The sequence below is a fragment of the Antrostomus carolinensis genome, unplaced genomic scaffold (genome assembly GCF_000700745.2).
Source record: "Antrostomus carolinensis isolate BGI_N321 unplaced genomic scaffold, ASM70074v2 scaffold9965, whole genome shotgun sequence".
Taxonomy (NCBI): domain Eukaryota; kingdom Metazoa; phylum Chordata; class Aves; order Caprimulgiformes; family Caprimulgidae; genus Antrostomus; species Antrostomus carolinensis.
In genome coordinates, this window is record NW_010314236.1 from 16,063 (window position 1) to 35,988 (window position 19,926).

The 19,926-nt window shown below is 38.5% G+C and overlaps 1 protein-coding gene across 1 annotated transcript in view; it reads left to right on the plus strand.

Moving 5' to 3' along the window:
- The window catches only part of PIAS1 (protein inhibitor of activated STAT 1), a 30,133-nt gene extending 13,863 nt beyond the window's left edge, over nt 1-16,270 (plus strand). The window contains exons 5-13 of the mRNA XM_010167572.1: nt 1-11; nt 3,096-3,185; nt 4,668-4,741; nt 10,153-10,313; nt 12,102-12,232; nt 12,541-12,718; nt 13,777-13,919; nt 14,268-14,305; nt 15,785-16,270. The exon at nt 1-11 is cut by the window's left edge and continues 140 nt beyond it. Coding sequence (XP_010165874.1) covers nt 1-11; nt 3,096-3,185; nt 4,668-4,741; nt 10,153-10,313; nt 12,102-12,232; nt 12,541-12,718; nt 13,777-13,919; nt 14,268-14,305; nt 15,785-16,081 — 1,123 coding nt within the window. The 3' untranslated portion in view covers nt 16,082-16,270. The remainder of the gene's footprint in view (nt 12-3,095; nt 3,186-4,667; nt 4,742-10,152; nt 10,314-12,101; nt 12,233-12,540; nt 12,719-13,776; nt 13,920-14,267; nt 14,306-15,784) is intronic.
- The last annotated feature ends 3,656 nt before the right edge of the window (nt 16,271-19,926 follow it).

Consider the following 19,926-nt stretch of genomic DNA (forward strand, 5'->3'; position numbering starts at 1 on the left):
AAGTAACTTTGGTACATATTGCTGTCTAAAGCTTATTAGTTTCTGCTTTGGCATTTGTTTGAAAGATAAGCAAGTTTAATTGTGTGGAAAATACTTCATGGTTTAGCAGTAGACTGTTCCTTCTTTTGATTGTATTACTTCATGCTGGGCAGATAAGACGCGCTCCCTTAGATCAGTAGCCCTCACTTTTTTTGGTGTGGTCTCTCGTTCACTCCCCACCTACTTATCTTTGTGACTCATTGAAGGCTCAGGTAATACCATCAAGACATCCTATAAAACTTTGTTTGTCTTAACTTCAGCCTTGAAGCTCTTCCTGATTTTAGGGACTTGACAAACCTTATCTTGGCTTCGACTTGTAACTAGCATGTGATATTCAGAGTGGTCTTTTATAACCATATAAATGTGAACACAAAGTACAGCAACTGAGCAGGGCCCAGGAGATTTAATTTGCCTTTTTTATATTTCAATTCTAACAACTGCTATCCTTATACTTAATATTTAAAAAGTCATGTTTTTATAACTTCTTTGTGTCTGTTGGGATAATGTTACAATTGGTATTATAAAATTGCTGATGTTCCAGTGGACTAATTAAATCTGGAACATGCTGCAAAAAGTTACCTCAATAAATGAGTCCATGAATTAGTGCACTGCTTTCACTGATGGCAAAAAAACCTGCTAGATATGCATTACAGAGTCAACATGTACTTGAAAAACGGTGGCTTTGGCTTTGCCGTTGCAACCATCCTGTTTTTAGAAGTCCTGAGAATTATCCTGAGGTGAAACCTTGTCCAAGAATTTGTCAGTGTGCAAAGCCCAGGATTCCTGAACCAGGGTGGGAAAATGCTTACAGCCCAATCATGCACAATAGCCAGTTATAAAACATCATGATGGTATTTCATGATGGATTTCTTGTGGAGCGTAAAACAGTCTCCATTCAGATTATAGAATAAATGATGGCTGAGTGATTTTTTCTTTCTTTTTAAACCTTTTTCTATGTAATGAGAACTGGCGGTGTCAGAAATATGCATTTTAAAAGGAACCTGTTTTGGTTTGTGCCTGCACACAGGTTGATAAACCCTGGTTATTGCTCTGAATGTAGCGCTGCACTTTTGCTTAAGAATACCAGTGAAGTTTGAGGGAAAAGAAGTGTCACGAGCCTGCGTGTGCTCTAAGCTAGTCTCTCCTAGACTCAAAAGTTTCTCAGGCTTCATAGGAATTTCAGTTATAAAAACCATATTGGCTGACTTGTAGCTTACAATACGAAACTGAAGAGAGTGGCAAATTCTCTGTGTATTTCAAGAGAATTAGATGCTGGACAGAACTTCCCTTCTCATGAGACGTAATGCTTCCCAACGTGATTATTTGAGACCTTGACAGTTAAATGTGGGGAATTAATTTATATTTGGATGTGCTTGCGTAGTACAAAATTTATATTCCCCTCTTCTCCTTCCCTTAAGAGTCAGTTGCATGTCTCAACTGGTGTGCTCTACCTTTCCTGAAGTCATAATTGTGATTTTTACACAATCTGTTTCAAGAGCCTTCTGTACAAGATGCCTTGGGCAAGTTCCTAGCTTTGTAGACTCAAGCTGTCGGTAAATAATTTCACAATGTTAATTACCATTTTTCTAACTTCTATACTAATTGAGGCATTAAACAAACAAGTTAAAGCAGTAGTGGTTTTTAACGATGTGAGAAGCATTCATTGTAAGAATAAAATATTTAAAATGTGGTGTTTCTGATACTGTTTCGATTTGTGTAGTTTTATGGTAAGATACATCACTGAAATCCCATCTTCAGATTCTGGTGGCATCCTGAATAATGGTAGATGGCACAATTGTATGGATTTTTTTGTTTGTTTTGTGAGTGGAAAGGTACATGACAGTTGCTGGAGAAAGACTTTCATTTTCAATTTAAAGTGTATTAATGTGGCTACAGGTTTAGCAAATGCTGTTTATATAAAAAAAGTCCTTGATGGACCCTCATGTGAGAACACAAGTTTTGTCCTTTCCATTTTGGGGGTGGGAGGGAGAGGGGAGTGTTGCTGATGAATGCATAGTACAATATCACATCTTTAGAAAGGCAGCTATTACCTGCTGTTGTTAGTAGCTTACAAGAATAAAGAGAGCTTCAGCAATCTCAGCCTGTGATTTGAAATCAGTTAGCAATGCCAGGAAGAGCTGCTCCTGCTCGTCCCTTGAGGGAAGGCTTACCCTGCTTCCAGGGGAGCTGGCAGAGTTCATCTTCAGCCTGCAATCTGACCTCCTTGTACGCCAAATTATTTTCTGTCGTGGCAGAAGGGAGCAGCCATGGCTTTTTGCTGACACTGATGGGCTGTTCTGTTGAGACTGTTGGGGGGAACTGACCTAACCTCTTCCAGAGGGGAAGGACAGGCAGTTGGGAGTGGTGACTTCTTGCTCACTCCAGATACATCTTGGTCCCACTGAACTCTTGAATTCCTGTTAAGCTTCAGCAGTGAAGTAGTGTTAATGTTTCATAGACATTAAGTGCAGGGAGAGGAGAAAAAGAAGTTGAACAGAGCTTCTAGAGTGAGTAGGAAATACTGCAGATGATGGATCTTTTTAAGTATTGCTTTTGAAGAGGCATAACTGCTGATTTTCCTATTTTGAATACAAAATAAACATTTAAAAAAAAAAAAAGAAGTTTTGATCATATTTGACCAGACAGCTTCCCTTAAATGTATTGGCACAACTGCAGTACCTAACATTATTGATGTAAAATTACCCTTCTTAAATAGAGTATAGGCTGCATGTCCTGAGTTAGATGCAAAACTTCCAGAACTCTCCTAAATGCTGCTTTAATGGCTTGGTTTGTAGCTAAATCTAATCTCAGTGAAGCGTGTAGTCCCTTTTGTTACATCTCTAAAATTCCAGCCCTGTGAATTTCTGAAGCAGGATGAGTTTTTCTCTAGTCTGAAAACTTTGCCATCTAAATTCTTGTAAGTGCTTTGGAAACAGAGTGCCCTGTAATCACATCGCAAATTGCATAAGCATTGTATAAAATTCAAAGCTGTCTTTTGATTAAAACAGTTTTTCCTTTGATCTTTTGTTCTGTTTTCTAGAACTATTCCATGGCAGTCTATCTTGTAAAGCAGCTGTCCTCCACCGTGTTACTGCAGAGGTTGCGAGCAAAAGGGATACGGAACCCCGATCACTCTAGAGCACTAAGTAAGTCTGATGAACTACTTGTTTAAAAAAGAAAAATAGCTTTTTGTAAAAGGAGATTTGAAATAGGACTGTACTAACTGAGGTTTGGACTTCCTACAATTCTCTGGGTTTGGAGAATCTGATAGTGGTGTTCTTTGTATTCAGTTCCAATTCAAAGACTCAGAGGCCTTTGTTTGTACTAGGAGCCAGTCCAGGAACCCTGTTGACACTGTGAAGGGAAAAATGCAAGAGAATCTCTTTCAGTTCAGCCATACTGGCTTTGTTTCTTCAGGAGAGAACAACCGTATTTATATAGTTAACTGGTAATTCAGTACCTCAAGCGAGCTGAACTAAATGCCTGAGACTGAACCTTGATGCTGACATGCTGGAGGGAAAGTCTCCCATCAACACGGTTTTTGTGCCAAAGGAGTGAGCTCCTGGAGAGACAGCGTCTAGCACGATACTCCTCCCAACTCCCTTCCAAATTTAAGTGTGAGGTTTGCTGCTTTATTGTTTTCTCCAACAAGTACATGTTGGTATCAGTTTGTATAATAAAAATGCAGGCGAAAATTGCTGCGTGTTTCTTTTTCAGGGAGAGGGTGAAAATACCAACACCTGACAGCTGTTGGTCATACTCCTTAATGCTCAGATCATGTGTGTTGTACATAACACAGGATCTCCTCCAAAGGGGAAGAAATTAATCCACCACTAAATGCTACAAAGGCAGTGGTATATAGCTTGTGCTAATGCAGTATGATGATTTAAATGCAGAAAAACCTATAGAGAGTTTCCAGGTGGCTGCTGCTCTGTGTATACAAGGTGAGAATGTGGGTGTAGGTCTGGTTCATAGAGCAGGAAGAACATGGAACTGTCTTGTTCATTTAACCAATGACTGCTTATAAAATAGTCCTTTTAAGTAAAAGTAGAGAATGAGTAGAGATGAAAGATTTCCATAGTGCTGTTTCACTGCAGTTATTTAAAACTCAGGTTTTGTCAGGGTACTTCTGATTTCTTATGTTTTAATTTGCTTTTCAGTTTTAAATCGCAGGATTGCTTGAGGAGTATTTCAGAGGTTTACAGTGGTGCTTGTCCATGTGAGAGTTACTAACACAGTTTTTTATTAACTTGCTGAAAGTTAACAGTCAAGTCAATGTGGCTCATCTTGTCAGTAGGTTTTAAATAACTGTCAAGTACTAAGTTGCATGTATATGAAAAGAGACATCCCTGTATAAATACATTTTCTAGGGATCTTGGTTTAAGATGAGCTTTTCCTGCTTTTTGTTTTCTTAAATCTTGTAGTTCATGATATTTCTAGAGAGTAAAGACTGCTTACATTACATGTTTATTGTGTGAATCTGAAACAATAGTCACTGCTGCTTGCTTCCAGTAGGTATGGCAAACCCAAAGTTTAGCACACAGTTTCAGACTTGTTTTATTTCTCTATCATCCCATTTGTGGGTTAAATCAACTGTAAAATAAAACTTTTCTTCTTTCAAATAACAGTTAAAGAGAAGCTGACTGCCGACCCAGACAGTGAAATAGCAACAACAAGCTTAAGAGTTTCTCTTCTTTGTCCAGTAAGTTTGTTTGTTTTGTTTTGTTTTTTTTTTAATTCCCTCAAAACTGATTCTAATAAAAATCTGACTGTTCTGGGACCTGTATTTGATAGAGGTTAAGCTTGTGTCCACCTGTGTGTTACCTTTGTGGGGATAGGATGCAGTACTGAAGTTATCCGTCACTGTGCTTCAGTATGTGATGCACTACTGAGAAAATGAGTATTCCATGAACCTGCAAACACTATTGAAAATTATATGTAAGCGTATATTTAAATCTGTCACTAGATGGTCTGAGTGTGCAGTTTGGGTCCTTGATTGTGGTAAAATCACTCTTGAGTGGTGAGGTGAATCTGACTGTTAAAAATAGCTCTTCAGCTAGTGTCTGCAGCCAAAGAATCGAGCATCTTTTAACTGCAAGTGATTATATGCATGTGTACACTTTGATTATTTAATAATCATAGATTAAAAATGAAGCTGTGTTCTAGAGGTTCTTAAAAAAAAACGAATTGTTCCAAAATTTGTGGGAAAAGACAGTTGCAGTGAATGTGGAAGTGGCAGAGACATACCTTATCTTGACCTGTTGTTTTTTAACCAGTTAGATGCAGGGATAAGCAGTGCCTTATAATTGGGTTTATGTTATCACTGTCTGAACTGCACAATATTAATATTATGTGCACTTTTTAAACCTTTGGCTCTCGGTGCTTTTGTTTCAAGTACCGTGTACCTTCAGGATACTTGCTCTCTCTATTGATTGACAAGTGTCTTTATTGCAGTACAACTTTTTAACCTCTTTTCAAGATTAAGGATGCAGCTGTTTCCTGCTTTGGCTCAATCTGCTCAAGCTTGCCACAAAATTTTCAGTTTCAAAATCTAAATCTTACTTTATTCTTACAAACTGAAGCTTATTTCTCAGGTTATTAAATATATTCTTAAACTCTACCAATGTAAAGATAAACCTTTAGATATAAAAGGTTTGCTTCATAAAAAGCACAATTGACATCGTGGTTACTTTTTAATATGTGTATTAGATTATTGTACATTTAAAATGTGATATTTTTATGATCTTTAATCTTGAGACTTTCTCCATATCAACATTGATGCTAACTAAATAATAACACATTCATAAGGAAGATAAAACTGATCTGTAAGAACGATATAGGGATTGCATTTACCAAATAAAATCCTGATCTGTGAACTTAAAATCTCATCACCTATAATCTTACAAACCTGTGAGTTTATGTGTCACATCAAAACTGCTGCAGATCTGTAACGCTGAAGTATTTTGGGTCCCCACCTGGCAGCTTGTTTTGCTGAGTTGTTACAGTTGTGTTTGTTGTGCTGTTAGTACTTTGTTATTCTAGAAAGCACAGTGATAGTCCTGTTGGGTTTGTTTTGTAATTCTTTAGGCACAATATTCTTAGCACTTAATATTAGTTTCCAGTACAGACAAAGATAGCAATCAGTAGGAATTAAATGGCTGTAAGAGTTTAGAAGTGCCTATGTATTAATTAATTCTCTTAAACTAATCTTCATGCATCTTCTGGAATTAGAGTCTTACTTCAATTGTACTTGATTTGCCAAAACTGCTATTTTAGGCAGTTGTGTTGCTTTTTATTGATCATTCCATGAGCGTTTTCTGACGTGCTTCTGTTTGTCCCAGTTGCCTCCATTACTGATAAAAATTCTTCTGCGATGCTTTTAGATGCATTTTTTTCCCCGATTCAGATGAGTTAGTATTAGAATAGAAATATTCTCAACAATATTGCTTTTAGGACTGCAAGTTTACTAATACCATTTTTTAAAAATTCCAGTTTTTGCTTTCTCAGAGTTCTGCCAGGGGTAAAAACAAAACAGCAATCAGACAGGAGGATGCAGCTCCTCACACGTCCTACCTTTGTCAGTGTTTCCTCTTTAAAATTTAATTATCTTCTGATAGATATACAAAACAAAGTCTATAGCAGATTATTTTGAGCATATTTGTTTCTGTGTCATTTTAATAATGTCTACAAAACACACACACACTTGATGGGTTTTTTTCCAGTATGTTCCTCATTCAGTGCTGTCTGATTTCACTGTAGCTCTTGGAATAATCCATCATTGGAAAAGTGTGATGGGACAGAGTCTGCACCTTTCAACATGTCCTATAAATAGAAAGGTTATTAGTGTGATTCAGACTATCCTCAGGTCTGAATGTAATTTTATTATAACCTCCGTATTTTTACTTGCTAATTTGTAAGCATTTGGCTGAGGGAGAGTTTTTTGGTAAGTATTTTGTGCTTCCTTTTTAATGCTTGAGTGGACAGTGTATGCTTTGAAAGTACACATTGAAAATGCTGATTTGGTGTCCAACAGCAGAACTAAAAATTAAAGAATGATGTATCTTCAGCTGTGTTAATGTGAGGGTGCTGTTCTCCCATCTCATTTGTTACAGATGTGATTCTCTCATGGGTACTTCAATAAAATAAATGGAATTGCATATCTGGATGAGGGTGGCAGGTTTAGACTTTATAACCTTTATTTTGCCCTCAGAAAACGTGCAGAGTGAGGCAGCTTCCTCTGAATTTGTTTTGGATTGCTGCTGAGCTTTTTTTAGCACAGAGGCCTGCACTCCCTCCAAGACTCTGGAATACAGAGAAAAAACTGCCCTTAACTATTGGCTGAATGTACCCAAGATACAGCAGGCAAACGGCCTGGACTGAGCCTGTATTTCAGGAAGACACTTGAATTCATGTTCTTTTTTTTCCACTTGAAATAAAAATAAATAGATCCACAGGCTCTGCAGCCGAACCAAATATCTAACTGAACAAAAATTCCAAATCTAGCATTTTACTGTAGGTTTTGCAGCTTTGTTTACAACTCCTTAACTCCCGTTTTTGTTGCATTTTTTAGCATGAAAAGACAGCAGTGTTTTGTACGCTTGTAAAATACATTAACGCAGTGTTTCTTTGGCAGCTGACAGGCAGGAATCAAAACAGTAACAGTGTTGGGAAACAAGAGTTTTTCAAAAGTTGGGAGGCATCCCTTCTTTTATGACCTCTTCTTTTGTCCGTTCTGACACAGCTTGGCCAGTATGGCAGATCTGATCCAGGAGGTTCTGTGCCAAAAATGGGAAAAAAGAGACATCAACTTGTTAACGCTGAGTGTGCTGATTCTGTCTGCGTGTGTGTACGGCTTCGGTTCAGTTCGACCGCTGCTTCGAAATCAGAGCCACAGTTTTTATATCAAAAGCTTGTGAAAATGTTTCTGGTTGAAATTTGCTTTTTACTCAAAAGCTTTTGAAAATGTTTCTGGTTGAAATTTCCTTTTTACACAGGAGACAGGTATTTATGTTCTTCCTGCAGTACGTGTCTTTGACCTTCCTTATTTTTATTTCACATCACATAGAAGCATCTAGGTTTTACCTCCAGTACCCGTACTCTTGATCCTCGCTAAGCTGGGAGACTCTTACTGTGCCTAAAAGACAAATGAGCCATTGACCTACCATCTGGGAGATAAGAATTCATAACAGACATGGATCAGGGGGCCTTGCTTTGTTGGGAGTTGATTATGTGATAGAAATAATGTTGCTTGGTCATGGATTTTGGAGGAGGGGGTGCCAAACACATGGCACATACAGCACCTCCTGCCGTCTGAGCTCTCCAGCACCGTCACTGCGGACTCCCCAGGGAGTTCTCTGCTCCCCTCCCATCTGGTCTTGAGTTTTCTGACAGTGACTGAGAGCCAGAGGGAAGAAAAATAAGCAAGATCCTGCAGTCTGGCTGAATTTGCTGGGAGTAGGGTGGAGGGATTTCTGCTTAAGGGGGATTAAAAAAAAACAACCCAAAACATAATGGAGGAAGTAGTGGACTGTGAGTAGAGCCTTTGTTCTTGATATTGTTTTTAGTTTTCTGATATTCTGAGATGGAGTGCCATCCTGTGGCACCCGTCTTGTATTGCTCAGAATCAGTATGTGTGACCACAGTGCTCACTTAAGCTGTACTAAAAACAGTTCCTCCTACTGTCCCCTGCTAGACTTGGCTGGAAGTTTTCAAATGGAGTCGTCATGCATGTTTTAGTCAAATATATGTTAACTTCAAAATACTCAGTATAAATAGTTCATAATAAATAATTGTTTGGGGTTTTAATGTGGGAAAAGTCTTGTTTAGACATTCCCACTTTTTACCTTTAGTGTGGTCAGTTAAAGCCCCTCCTAAACTGCCACCTAAGCAGTTTGCAAGAAAACAACTGCTTGATTTTTGAGGAGAGGAAACTTTTTTATTTCAGATTAATATGAAGTGTCTTTCGCTATCTGTTCAATTTTACATTCAGTGTGATCACAGAATCACAGAGTCACAGAATCACAGAATGTTAGGGATTGGAAGGGACCTCAAAAGATCATCCAGTCCAATCCCCCAATCACATGTTAATGCTTTATGGTTTGGGTTAGCATTGATCTGTCTATCCAAGTCAAGATATTCCTCTTCAACAATATAGCCTAAACACCTTCTGTGTAGCACTTACCCACTCAGCTTAAGCAGTCAGCTGTGCTTTTTGTATTAAACTTGTGGAATCTTTGTGCTGACCTGCAAAACCTCGCTGTCCCCACCTTCCTACAGACTTGAAGGAAAGGATGTTCCCCACCTGAAAGTCTACTTTAGAACTTATTTTCTTCCGTCTCATCTTCTGTTAACATTTGTAGGCCCTTTGTAGTGTTGAAAAGGCATGATGGTATGACAGGGGGTAGTCAGCTCTATAGATTTTACACAAGGAAAAGGCAGTGACATTTCAGGTTAGCTCATAGCTATATACATAGCAATGGTGTTTATCACAGCAGGAGGAGTATAAAATAGTTTCTTAAGAGTTAACAGGTGTGACTTATTTTGTGAGTAATCACATTCTGACAGGTCTTTGGAGAAAGCAGTGAAAATTATGGAGTTAAAAAAACACGTCAGGAAATGGGCTGTAATCCTGCAAATGTGTTTTCTTTATGCTTGCTTTTGTGAGTGTAAAGTTCTACGAGTAGTTCTAGTAGTGCCCTGATGGCTGAAATATGGACAACAGCTTGAATTCACACTTAAACTATGGGTGCACAGGAGAGGACTGACCCACGTTCATCAGCTTTTAAAATACTACTGAAGAAGAATTATTTTTCATGGTTCATCCAGGACACTGGTGTGTTACTGGTGGTCAGTGGACTCAGTATTTTGTTACAGGAATATGGAAGGATGTAGTCTTCAATGTCCATGATCAAATGTAGCTAAAAATGTGATGCTATTATCAAATCTACCCATGAGGAGAGAGAGAACGATGCATGTGGCATGTTTTTTAATTAAAACTCAGATGAGTGAGTTCTTTCTGGAGTAAAACTCAACCTGTCTCTGTCTCTTTTCAGGCAGAAAAGCTCTGTTTGTTAATTTAATACCAAGGTGATGTATTTTCTTTTTCTCTTAAAGCTTGGTAAAATGCGACTAACTATACCATGTAGAGCCCTGACCTGTTCACACCTGCAGTGTTTTGATGCCACTCTCTATATTCAAATGAATGAAAAGAAACCAACTTGGGTTTGTCCTGTCTGTGACAAGAAGGCTCCCTATGAACATCTCATTATTGATGGGTAAGTAAAACTTGAATAAAGTGAAGGATGTACCTTACACATTCTGTGTACTGTTTTTGTGCTGCACAGAATAAAGTGCTCTGAAATCTTGGTTGTCTGGCTATGGCCTATTTTAAGTTACCACATCCTTAAATTTCCCTCCTGTTGATGAAGGACTACTGACCAGATGCCTCTTTATTCAATATTCTGGAAGAATTGTGGTCATCAGACTGTTTAAGTTAATAATAATGAAAGGTATTCCTTCCAATCCTAGGTAAATTTTTGAGCTATCCTGCCTAAAATGGCCAGATTTCCACCCCCTCAATATTCCATAGTGCTGGATCCTTCGGTGAAAACAGCACATGTTGTCTTTTCTTTTAATGAAGCAACTGCAGAAATGTGGCATAGTTGATAGCAGGCATCAAATAAATACAGCCACCTCCCCAAATGTATGTACAATTTCACACTTGGGGAGTTGCTGCATATAGAAAATGACATAGGGATTGATTCCCCGATACTGCTCACCTGCAGAACATCAAGAAAATAAAATCTGGTATTGGTCTCCATGTGGAAACACCAAGTATGTATTCCTGGGCTTGCATTTTAATTCCTTAAATAAGAACCTTCTTTTCAAAGTGTGATAAAGGAAGAGAACAAGTAGAGTCTTCTGAGAATACTCTCAGAATGTTTTACTTTAAAAAAAACCCAAAAAACCCCCAAAACCAAACCCCACCAAAAAAACAAACAAAAAACCCTGCCAAAACAAACAAACAAATCCCCAAAAAGCAAAACAAAAGGCACTGTAACAAGCAGAAATGATTTGGGCTTCCTTAGTGAGTATGTGCTTTGTTTTGGTGACCTGTCAGTGAAGCAAAGATTGCTTGGGATCCCCTTTAAGGCCCTGCAGAAAGCTCTTGCAGAGACACTCAGGGTTTGCACAGGCTGCAAAGATTCATGGCTCCAAAGATTCCTGGAGCCCTGGATTTACATGTCCTCTGCTTTTGGATCAAAGAACTCTGAGGTTCCCTGTTCTGGGTTTCAGCCCATAGTAGTAGAGACTCAGAGTGGTAATAATGAAAATGTATTGTCCTTGTTTCTTCTTGTGTTGCCAGGTGTGGATGTTGGAGATTAGTTGATAGAATTAGAGCATCCCAAAGAGAAAGTTATTTCTAGAAACATTTCAATCTGGGAAGGAGTGAACTTTCTCACTAATTAAAGCAAAACTCTTTCCTACGCAGAACCACATGAATAGACTTGGTCAAAAGCTGGAATTCCCACTGAGAGTGATGTGGTGCCAGGATTCTGAAAGTTTTAGGAGAGGCATCTGAAAGAGGCTGCAAGTTTAGATTCCCATGCTCAGCTTTTGTTAGAAAGTGTCTGCTTAAAAAGAAAAAAGAGATTTCAGGAAATTACTAGTTCTTAAATGCTCAGCTGTATGGACTCCTCTGAGATATGGGCTTAAATATTGTCAAAGATAAGTATGGGTAAGCAAGTTATTATTTTTTTAAACGTTAGTTCATATTCTTTCTTTGTTTTGGGAAGTGGAGAGTTCCGTGTCGTAAGCTCTGCAAGAACCCACTCTTACAGTTCTTTTAAGTGAATGTGCAGCTTTTTATTTTAGGTACTACTTTAAATTTTTAAAAGGCTCCTTTTTATCAAGGAAGTAGATGGGAGAAGGATAGAACAGTGAAAGATTTCAACTCTCTTTAAACACTATTTCAAACTTACACTGACTAATAAAGATATTGGAGAAAAAAAGATGAGTTAAGCTATTTCTGAGGACTGATATTAAATGTTTTTGATTGACAGGTTGTTTATGGAAATCCTGAAGTATTGTACAGACTGTGATGAAATTCAATTTAAGGAGGATGGATCATGGGCTCCTATGAGATCGAAGAAGGAAGTGCAGGAAGTAACGACATCTTACAACGGAGTGGATGGTAAGTTGTGTTTTGGGATGTATGGGCTGAATGTCAGAGGGTTGAGCTGTTAAGCATTGTTGTTCCTTTAACTTTTCAAGATGCTCATTGTTGCATGTATGTCTGTAGCTTTTAATGATCATTTGTGTGAAGGATGGCTTGAGTAATACACTGTTTGGAGCTGATGGTACTTTTAAGTTATCATCAATGTTATGTAATTTTGTTGTCTTTTATAAGTTGTAAGCTTTATTTATGAAGGCATATAATAAGCTGTGATGTTATGGTCTTGTTGTAAGCTGCAGCTTATAATGTTGGCTTACTTTGTATAGGATGCATAAGCTCTTCCTTGGAACATCAAGTGTCTTCTCACCAACAGTCAAATAAAAATAAGAAAGTAGAAGTGATTGATTTAACCATTGATAGCTCATCAGATGAAGAGGAGGAGGAACCATCTGCAAAGAGAAGCTGTCCTTCCATATCTCCAGCATCACCGTTAAATAATAAGGGGTGAGAATAAAATATGCAGGCCACTGCAGAAAGAATATGTTCTTGAGGGAGAGTAGTAACGAATTTCAAAAGAAATTGTATCTAGAAAGTTCTGTATTTGGATTATATCCTGATTTAGTAGTTTATAGCAAATGGATTTTGTCTCTGGTCACAAGGCCTGAAAAGATTGGAATAACAATTTTAATACAATACAGCTTTTAGATTGTATTTATACTTATAGTTGTGAAAATGGTGTAAAAGGTGGTGACTTAGAAGTATGTTTTTTGCAGATTTGGAAATGTTTGTCTTCCATAAGGAAATATGAAAGCAGCAACATATGGAGAGAGAGAGAGAGAGAGAGAGAGAGAGCAGTGAGAAACATGGGTGTGGTATGGGAGTGTGTGGGTTTTGCCGGTGATTACTGCCAGTAGCACAGTAATAATGCCAGAATAACCTGATTACACTTAAGTAGCCAAGCTGTTAATAGCACCCTGTTTACATACACATGGAGGGATGAAAACTGAGGCTAAACCAAAGGGATCCTGCTGTTGAACTGATGACTGCTCCAGTAATGTCAGTGACTCAGTGATCATGTAAAACTTTTCAAAACCTTTTTGGCTGCCTTCCATTGCTAAGTGATTTGTAGAGCCTATCTATTGTGCTGTTAGGCAGATTTGTACCTTTTTTTTGGGGTCAGTATATCTTTAGGATTATCTTGTCCTGGCTTTGGGGTGTTTGTAACATATTTAGAGCAGAGATCTCAATACCATTTATAGGGAGAGTCATCAGTTTCTGCTGTTTGAGACTGAGCTGTCCTTTGCTTTTAGTTTTGCTAGACTTTAGCTGTTTGGGCTGCAGTCTGGCTTGAAATGAATTAACTCTCCCCCAACCAGCATCAAATCTTGATACTTTTTAGTGAAGCCTTGAAATTTAGCAGGGAAGTTGTTGTTGTGCACCTATCACAAAGCTCATAATGCATATTGAGTGGTTGACTTTGTGTAAGATTTGAAAATGAGCGTACCCTTGCATTAAAGCCAAGACTATATTTCACACTTCTAACAAGCCTTTGTTTCTTCCAGCATTTTAAATTTACCCCATCAAGCTTCTCCTGTGTCAAGAACACCAAGCCTTCCTGCTGTTGACACCAGCTACATCAATACATCACTTATCCAAGACTACAGGCACCCATTCCACATGACACCTATGCCTTATGACTTGCAAGGTGAGCTTCTGACTGTTCATAGCTGTAAGTTCAGCTCTCCAAGCAATAATAACTATTGTAAAAGGATTTAAACATGCAGTCATTTGACAGTCCAGTAGTGCAAAAGATTATTTTACATCCACAGAGGACAAGATAGTATTTAATTTAAAAAAAAAAAAAGAAAAAGAAAAAATATTAATATCTTAAGGTTTTAAAAAGTTGGTGTTTTGCAAGTGCTGGTAGTGAAGAGAATCTGAAGTGTTGTCAGTATTATGCTGGTTTTATTTCAAAATAAATGGTGGAAAAATGGGGAGGTGCTTGTTTGTTTTGAGAAGCTTATATTTTTTTTTTTTCTTTGGCTCTTTATAGGTTTAGATTTCTTCCCTTTCCTGTCAGGAGACAATCAGGTGAGTCAAGGAAAATCAAGTCATATGGCAGATACTCTTTTTTTCTGGGAAGGACTTGCTGGCATGGATGTATAGGCGAGGAAGGAGCAGTTGTAAGATGTAGGTGTAAATGCAGGCAGGCTGCAGCTTTATATACACATAGAAACTGGGACCAAAGGTAAGTGTGGTCTATATACCAGTGTAGGATAAGGCATAACAAAAGATAAACACTTCCATTTCAGTCAGTCACTTGTATTGTGGACCCTTGGCCACGGCTGAAGGTCCACCAGCCACCTCCTTAGTTTTTCAGACCTGAGGTCTGACTTTGGCCGTCTGACAGTGCTGGGCCTCGCCACGGGGACTCCTGACAGTCCTTTACACAATTTGGAGTGTCAGGGGCAGCTCTCTGGTTTTTCTGAGGCTGTGTTCATACCATGTTTGCCACCTTTCTGTAAGTGCTTACTGAAATGGGCTAGATTGGTGCTGGCTCCTCCAGTTTTGGGAACTAAGCAGGTCATTCTCAAAAGGAATATGGGTTGGCAAGTCTTTCCACCTGATCATTTTTCTTCCTGTGCCTCCAAAAAAAGAAGGAGGCTGGGGTGGCTCACCTGCCCTTTTTCCCTTCATGTCTGCTCTGCAATCTCAAGCAGGAGAATTGCACTAAGTGTCGAGGGATACTCTTATATCATAACTAAGACCACAGCCTGCACTGTAGAATTTGGATTCAGAAAGACTATCTTGGTATTCAGTAAAACAGATAGGAGAATTATTCTGAAACAAGTAGTGCACAAGTCTGATGCTGCACTGATATGCCATAATTATACCAGTGCATAAATTTTGGGGAACAATGCTGAATAACCTGCATGATTGTTTCATCGTAGCGGAAAGAAAAATCAAGAGCAAAATTACCCTGCAGAGAGAGATTATATTTAAAATCTCATTCCTAACAGCTAAAGTTTGTGCCCATCAGAGAACAGACCTTGGGACAGCCCTTGCTGCCATCTGATGGGACTGAGCATGCTGTTTCTAACTGCATTTTTCACAGAAGTATGGCTTTCCTCCCCTAGCAGTGATTAGCACATAGTCTCACCAGCTGTGGTTGGGCTGTGACTTTTGAGTGGAGGAAAGGGATGGCAAAATGTTTCTTTGAAATTTTGGGGAATTTTTCCACCAAGGAATTTTTGGAAGAGGTAAAAGAGTGCTGCTTCTTATTGTTCCTTACTGGTTTGGGTGTCTTGCGGTACTGTTGCCTTTTTAGTGTTTGCTCTTAACTAATACTAGTATTTCCAATTTCTTTTGGCTTCAGAAATCAGGGGCTGCAGAGGTAAAAAGTTCACTGCATCGGTCCACTTACCTTACAGAAGGGTTGAGTAGACGAGCTGGTGTGAAATCCAGAAGCTGTCAGAGCTTTAGCTTTACAAATACCTTCTTTTGTGCTGGTCTGAATCAAAACTCTGGTGTCTGAAAAATAACTTGAAAATGTTGTTTTTCCCCCCCCAGCATTACAGCACATCCCTTCTTGCCGCGGCAGCTGCGGCAGTTTCCGCATCAGATGATCAAGAACTCTTACACTCTCGTTTTTTCCCATACACTTCATCTCAGATGTTTCTCGATCAGCTAAATGCAGGAGGAAGCAGTTCTCTGCCAGCCACAAATGGTAGCAATAGTGGCAGTAACAGCAGTCTTGTTTCCTCCAACAGCCTGCGAGAGAGTCATGGTCATCCAGTTGCAAGTAGGAGCAGCACGGACACGGCGTCTATCTTTGGTATCATACCAGACATTATTTCATTGGACTGATTTTTGGAGTACATGAACTCGTCAGAGGAAATCTTTATGCTTGGTTTTACTTTATGTTAGAAACATAGACAAGGTTTTGGTTTCGTTTTTTTTTTTTCCTTTTTTAGGGGAAAAAAAATTTATGTGTACAGAGAACAAAAGTATATTTTCAGTTTTACTTTTGTATATAAACCTAAGATGGCCTCACTGGTAAAAAGAAGAAAAAAAAAAACCACAAAACAAAAAAAAATTAACAAAAACAAGGAGCTTCAGTTCATTTTTATGGATGTTGAAGATTTTACACCTGTGCATTTGTCATGTGAGTTACTTTTTTTTTTTTTTCCCTCCCCATAGTTTGGAGACAAATGGCATTATTTTCTTCACAGTAACATATAGAGGAAAGGAGCTGAACTTTTAAAGTTCAGACTTTTAGAGGATTTTTTTTTTGTTTTCCTCTTGAAGACATTTACCTTTGGTGGAATGTAATTCCCCCATCCCATATTTAGTGCAGATTTTGTTATGCTTAAAGCGGAATAAACCCTACCCAAACTGTTCCACAGCATCCCCTCTGTTTGCAGGACGTAACCTTTCAGGAGTGGGTTTGTTTTTTGGGGTTTTTTTGTTGGTTTGTTTGTCATTTCTGGTAATATGTGACCCTTTATTCAGACTTTTATTTTTTTTTAATTCCATGCTTTAATCAAGCATGTTGCAAGCTCATTAGCACACCAATTATACTCGAGGGCCAGACTCAATAAAATCTCAGGCTGAGGATTTACTTGGCTGTGCTTATGTGGGACAAGACAGAGGATTTTTATAGCATCTAACCCCAAATAAAAGCATTGACACATTGGACTGTAGGGTTTTGTTTCTAAGAACTTACTGTTAAATCCTTTTCAAATAATGTAGGATCCTAATCAGCAAAATATTAAGCATGTGTCAGTTTTAAATCTGTGGAACTGCTTGTGCTTTCCAGTTAGCCACGCGTGTATAAACGGCCGGTTGAACTGAGGCCGGTCTTGTTACTGTCTGGAGAAACTTCATTTTAGCTGCAGTAGATCAAATTTCTGCTTAGAAGTGAAACTTGTCAACAAAAGGAAGAAAAATACAAATACCAACACACTATTGCATGGTTTGTGCAGCTGATAATGGTCTTGGTACATTGTCTTCTGAGTTCACGTTCATCAAAATTAATATTGAATGTTCTATGTAAGTCTCTTAAACCAAAACCCAACCCAATAAAAAAAAGCCCCACCTTGTAGCCCCTGCACTCAAATGTCTTGCTAGTCTCTTAGGGTAGTGGGTTTCAAAATTCAATTTTTATTTTGATTTCCCTGCTTTTCAGTACACTTATGTTGAACTTTGAGCCATACTTACTTCCTGGCTTCTTTCTTTTTTCTTTTTCTTTTTTTTTTTGAAGTTGTGCATGACATAGGAATTTTTTATTTTATTTTAGTTTTTAAGAACTGGTGGGTCATTTGGGCTGATCTGTTCTTACTAAAGAGTGAAATGTGTAAATAGCTGGAATGCAGTTTTTCAGGAGATTCTTTAAAGTAAAAGAAAGGGGGGGGAGGGAAGGAAGTGATTCTCTTTGTGTCCCAAAGTCCCATGTCAGAGAGAGTAAATATTTCCTCTGGTGTGAAAAATATTTTTATAACTGGTTGAAAGTGCAGGTAACAAGTTTATCAGGAAAGAGAGTTAAGGAATACTAAAATTAGCAGATTCTTGTCTGAGTTTTTAATGTCCTAAACCGTTGATTGCAGCTAGTTGCTTTGAGCATTGACAAGGGCCACCTTTTGCCTATGAAGTCGTCTCGAAATTTTGCATTAATTAAAAAAGACAAAAAAAAAGGAAAAAAAAAAAAAAAAGGAAAAAAAGAAAAAAAAATCTTTAATCCACGTAGCATTAGGTATTGCTGTATGATCAGTCGTATGGTTATTTGAAAGGTTCACATGATGTGGCATCAAAATCGTTTTTAGTGTTTTTACAGCATCCCTCTGCCACTAAATAGTTGACTTGAATTTTGAAAACAAATGTTTGTGTTTATATGTATATGTGTGTGTATATATGTATTTATAGATCTGTGTGTGTGAGTTAAAAAGTGAGTTAAATAGTTTTTTCCCATGCATGTGTATTTCATACATATCTGGCTGATATATATATTTCACCATACACCAATTTTATAATTTATTAAATGTCAGTTAAAAAAAAAAAAAATAAATAAAAGGATAGAAAATGGGAAATACTTATTTTTTAAGCTCAGTCTGATTTTGAAGTGATTAAACCTACATTAGGGATATATCTCATACATTTTAGTCATGAATACTTAACCTGGTGACTTCAGAGCATATGCTTTGCTGTAATACCGTTTGTAAATCCGGAGTACGGCCGGCGTCGGTGTAACTGGGAGCGTGCGTGTCCCCAGCTCCTGAAACACCCCAGAGACAATCGGGGGATCTTGTGTCCCTGGTACCCATCATCCTGACGCCGTTTCTATTGACTCTTATCGTCACAAACGACCCGAAGAGCAGCTCCTGTCACTTTTGACGATGGTATTAACATCTCGTTAATTCACGTAATACAATGAAACGTGGCGAGTGTGTGGTAACACGGAATCTGGCATCTTTATGCCTCTCGGAGCTTTTGGAAAGTGAGGTCAGCTGCTGACGTCTTCCATTTCCTCACCAGTCACCCTGCAGGGAAGGAAGGCCGCTGAGTTCACCGGGACAGCAATGTTCTCCTTTGTGGTGTTCATCCCATATGCTTTGTGAGTATTCCTGTTTCACGCCAGGCTGTTCTTTCTAGCTGATGATTCTCTGTGCCTCTGACCACAGTTAACATTGCTTGGTAGAAGTCTCAGTCTTGAGTTCTCGACAAATTCCTTGCAAATGTCACTCCCAAAACTCAAATCCCATCTCCCTTTAGTCCACCTCTTCTCAAAGTTATGGAGTAAAGTGATCCAGGGTGACCTGGCTTGCGGTGCTTCTCCATTTCTCTGCTCCTTAGCCTCGTGATCTCTTGTCCTCAGATGTTCCCACTCGAGGAGCGGGGTGTGCATCTGTGTTACGTGTGGTGCTGCGTGTGCACGTCCGTACGCACACGGGTACGAGTAGGGTTTGAGTAGCAGGGTTCAAGTGGCTTTGAATCGCTCCTGAGGACATTACTGGTCCATCCTTTAGAAGATGACAAAGTATAACTTGTGCCACGCGTTAAAAACTGGGTGGCACTTCCACAGTGACAGATGTGACGGCGATTCCAGGCTTGTCCCTTCCTCCCCTTGGCAAAGATTCCATCAGCCTTTCACGGACGGGATGACTGATAGATTTTTCATTGGACTCTCTCGGACCTGCCTCCCAACACAGAGCTAAGGACTGTTCTGAAAATTAACTCTTCATTACAGTTTAACATTTCAGGGTTTTCAGCACATTTTAAACAGAAAGGATTTTTGTTTTGTCAGTATAACTCTTTTTTTTTTAAAAACAGAGCTTAGATTTCTAACAAGGGAAAATTGCTGGTGGTCCCCGAAAGTGCTGCTGTTAATTGTTTTAATTAACAAAGGGGAAAAAAAAAATGTATATAAGCAGAATATTAAAATTACCATTAATTCCATGAATTTAAATCTGTCATTCATTGCCTTAAAACTTTTCTCTTAGTTTCCGTACGGCATGCCAAACCAGTCAATGGCTTTTAAAAAAAATGTATAGTAGACCAATGTCAGTTTGTATAAAAGTACCAAGTGAAAATATTTATTATATGCATTGGAAAAAAAAATAATAATAATTATGGTTTACCTATTGAATGTTACCTGTTTATGTAGAAATCTTTAGATGTAATAAAAAGCATTCAGTTACGTGTTGTTTCCTGGGGGG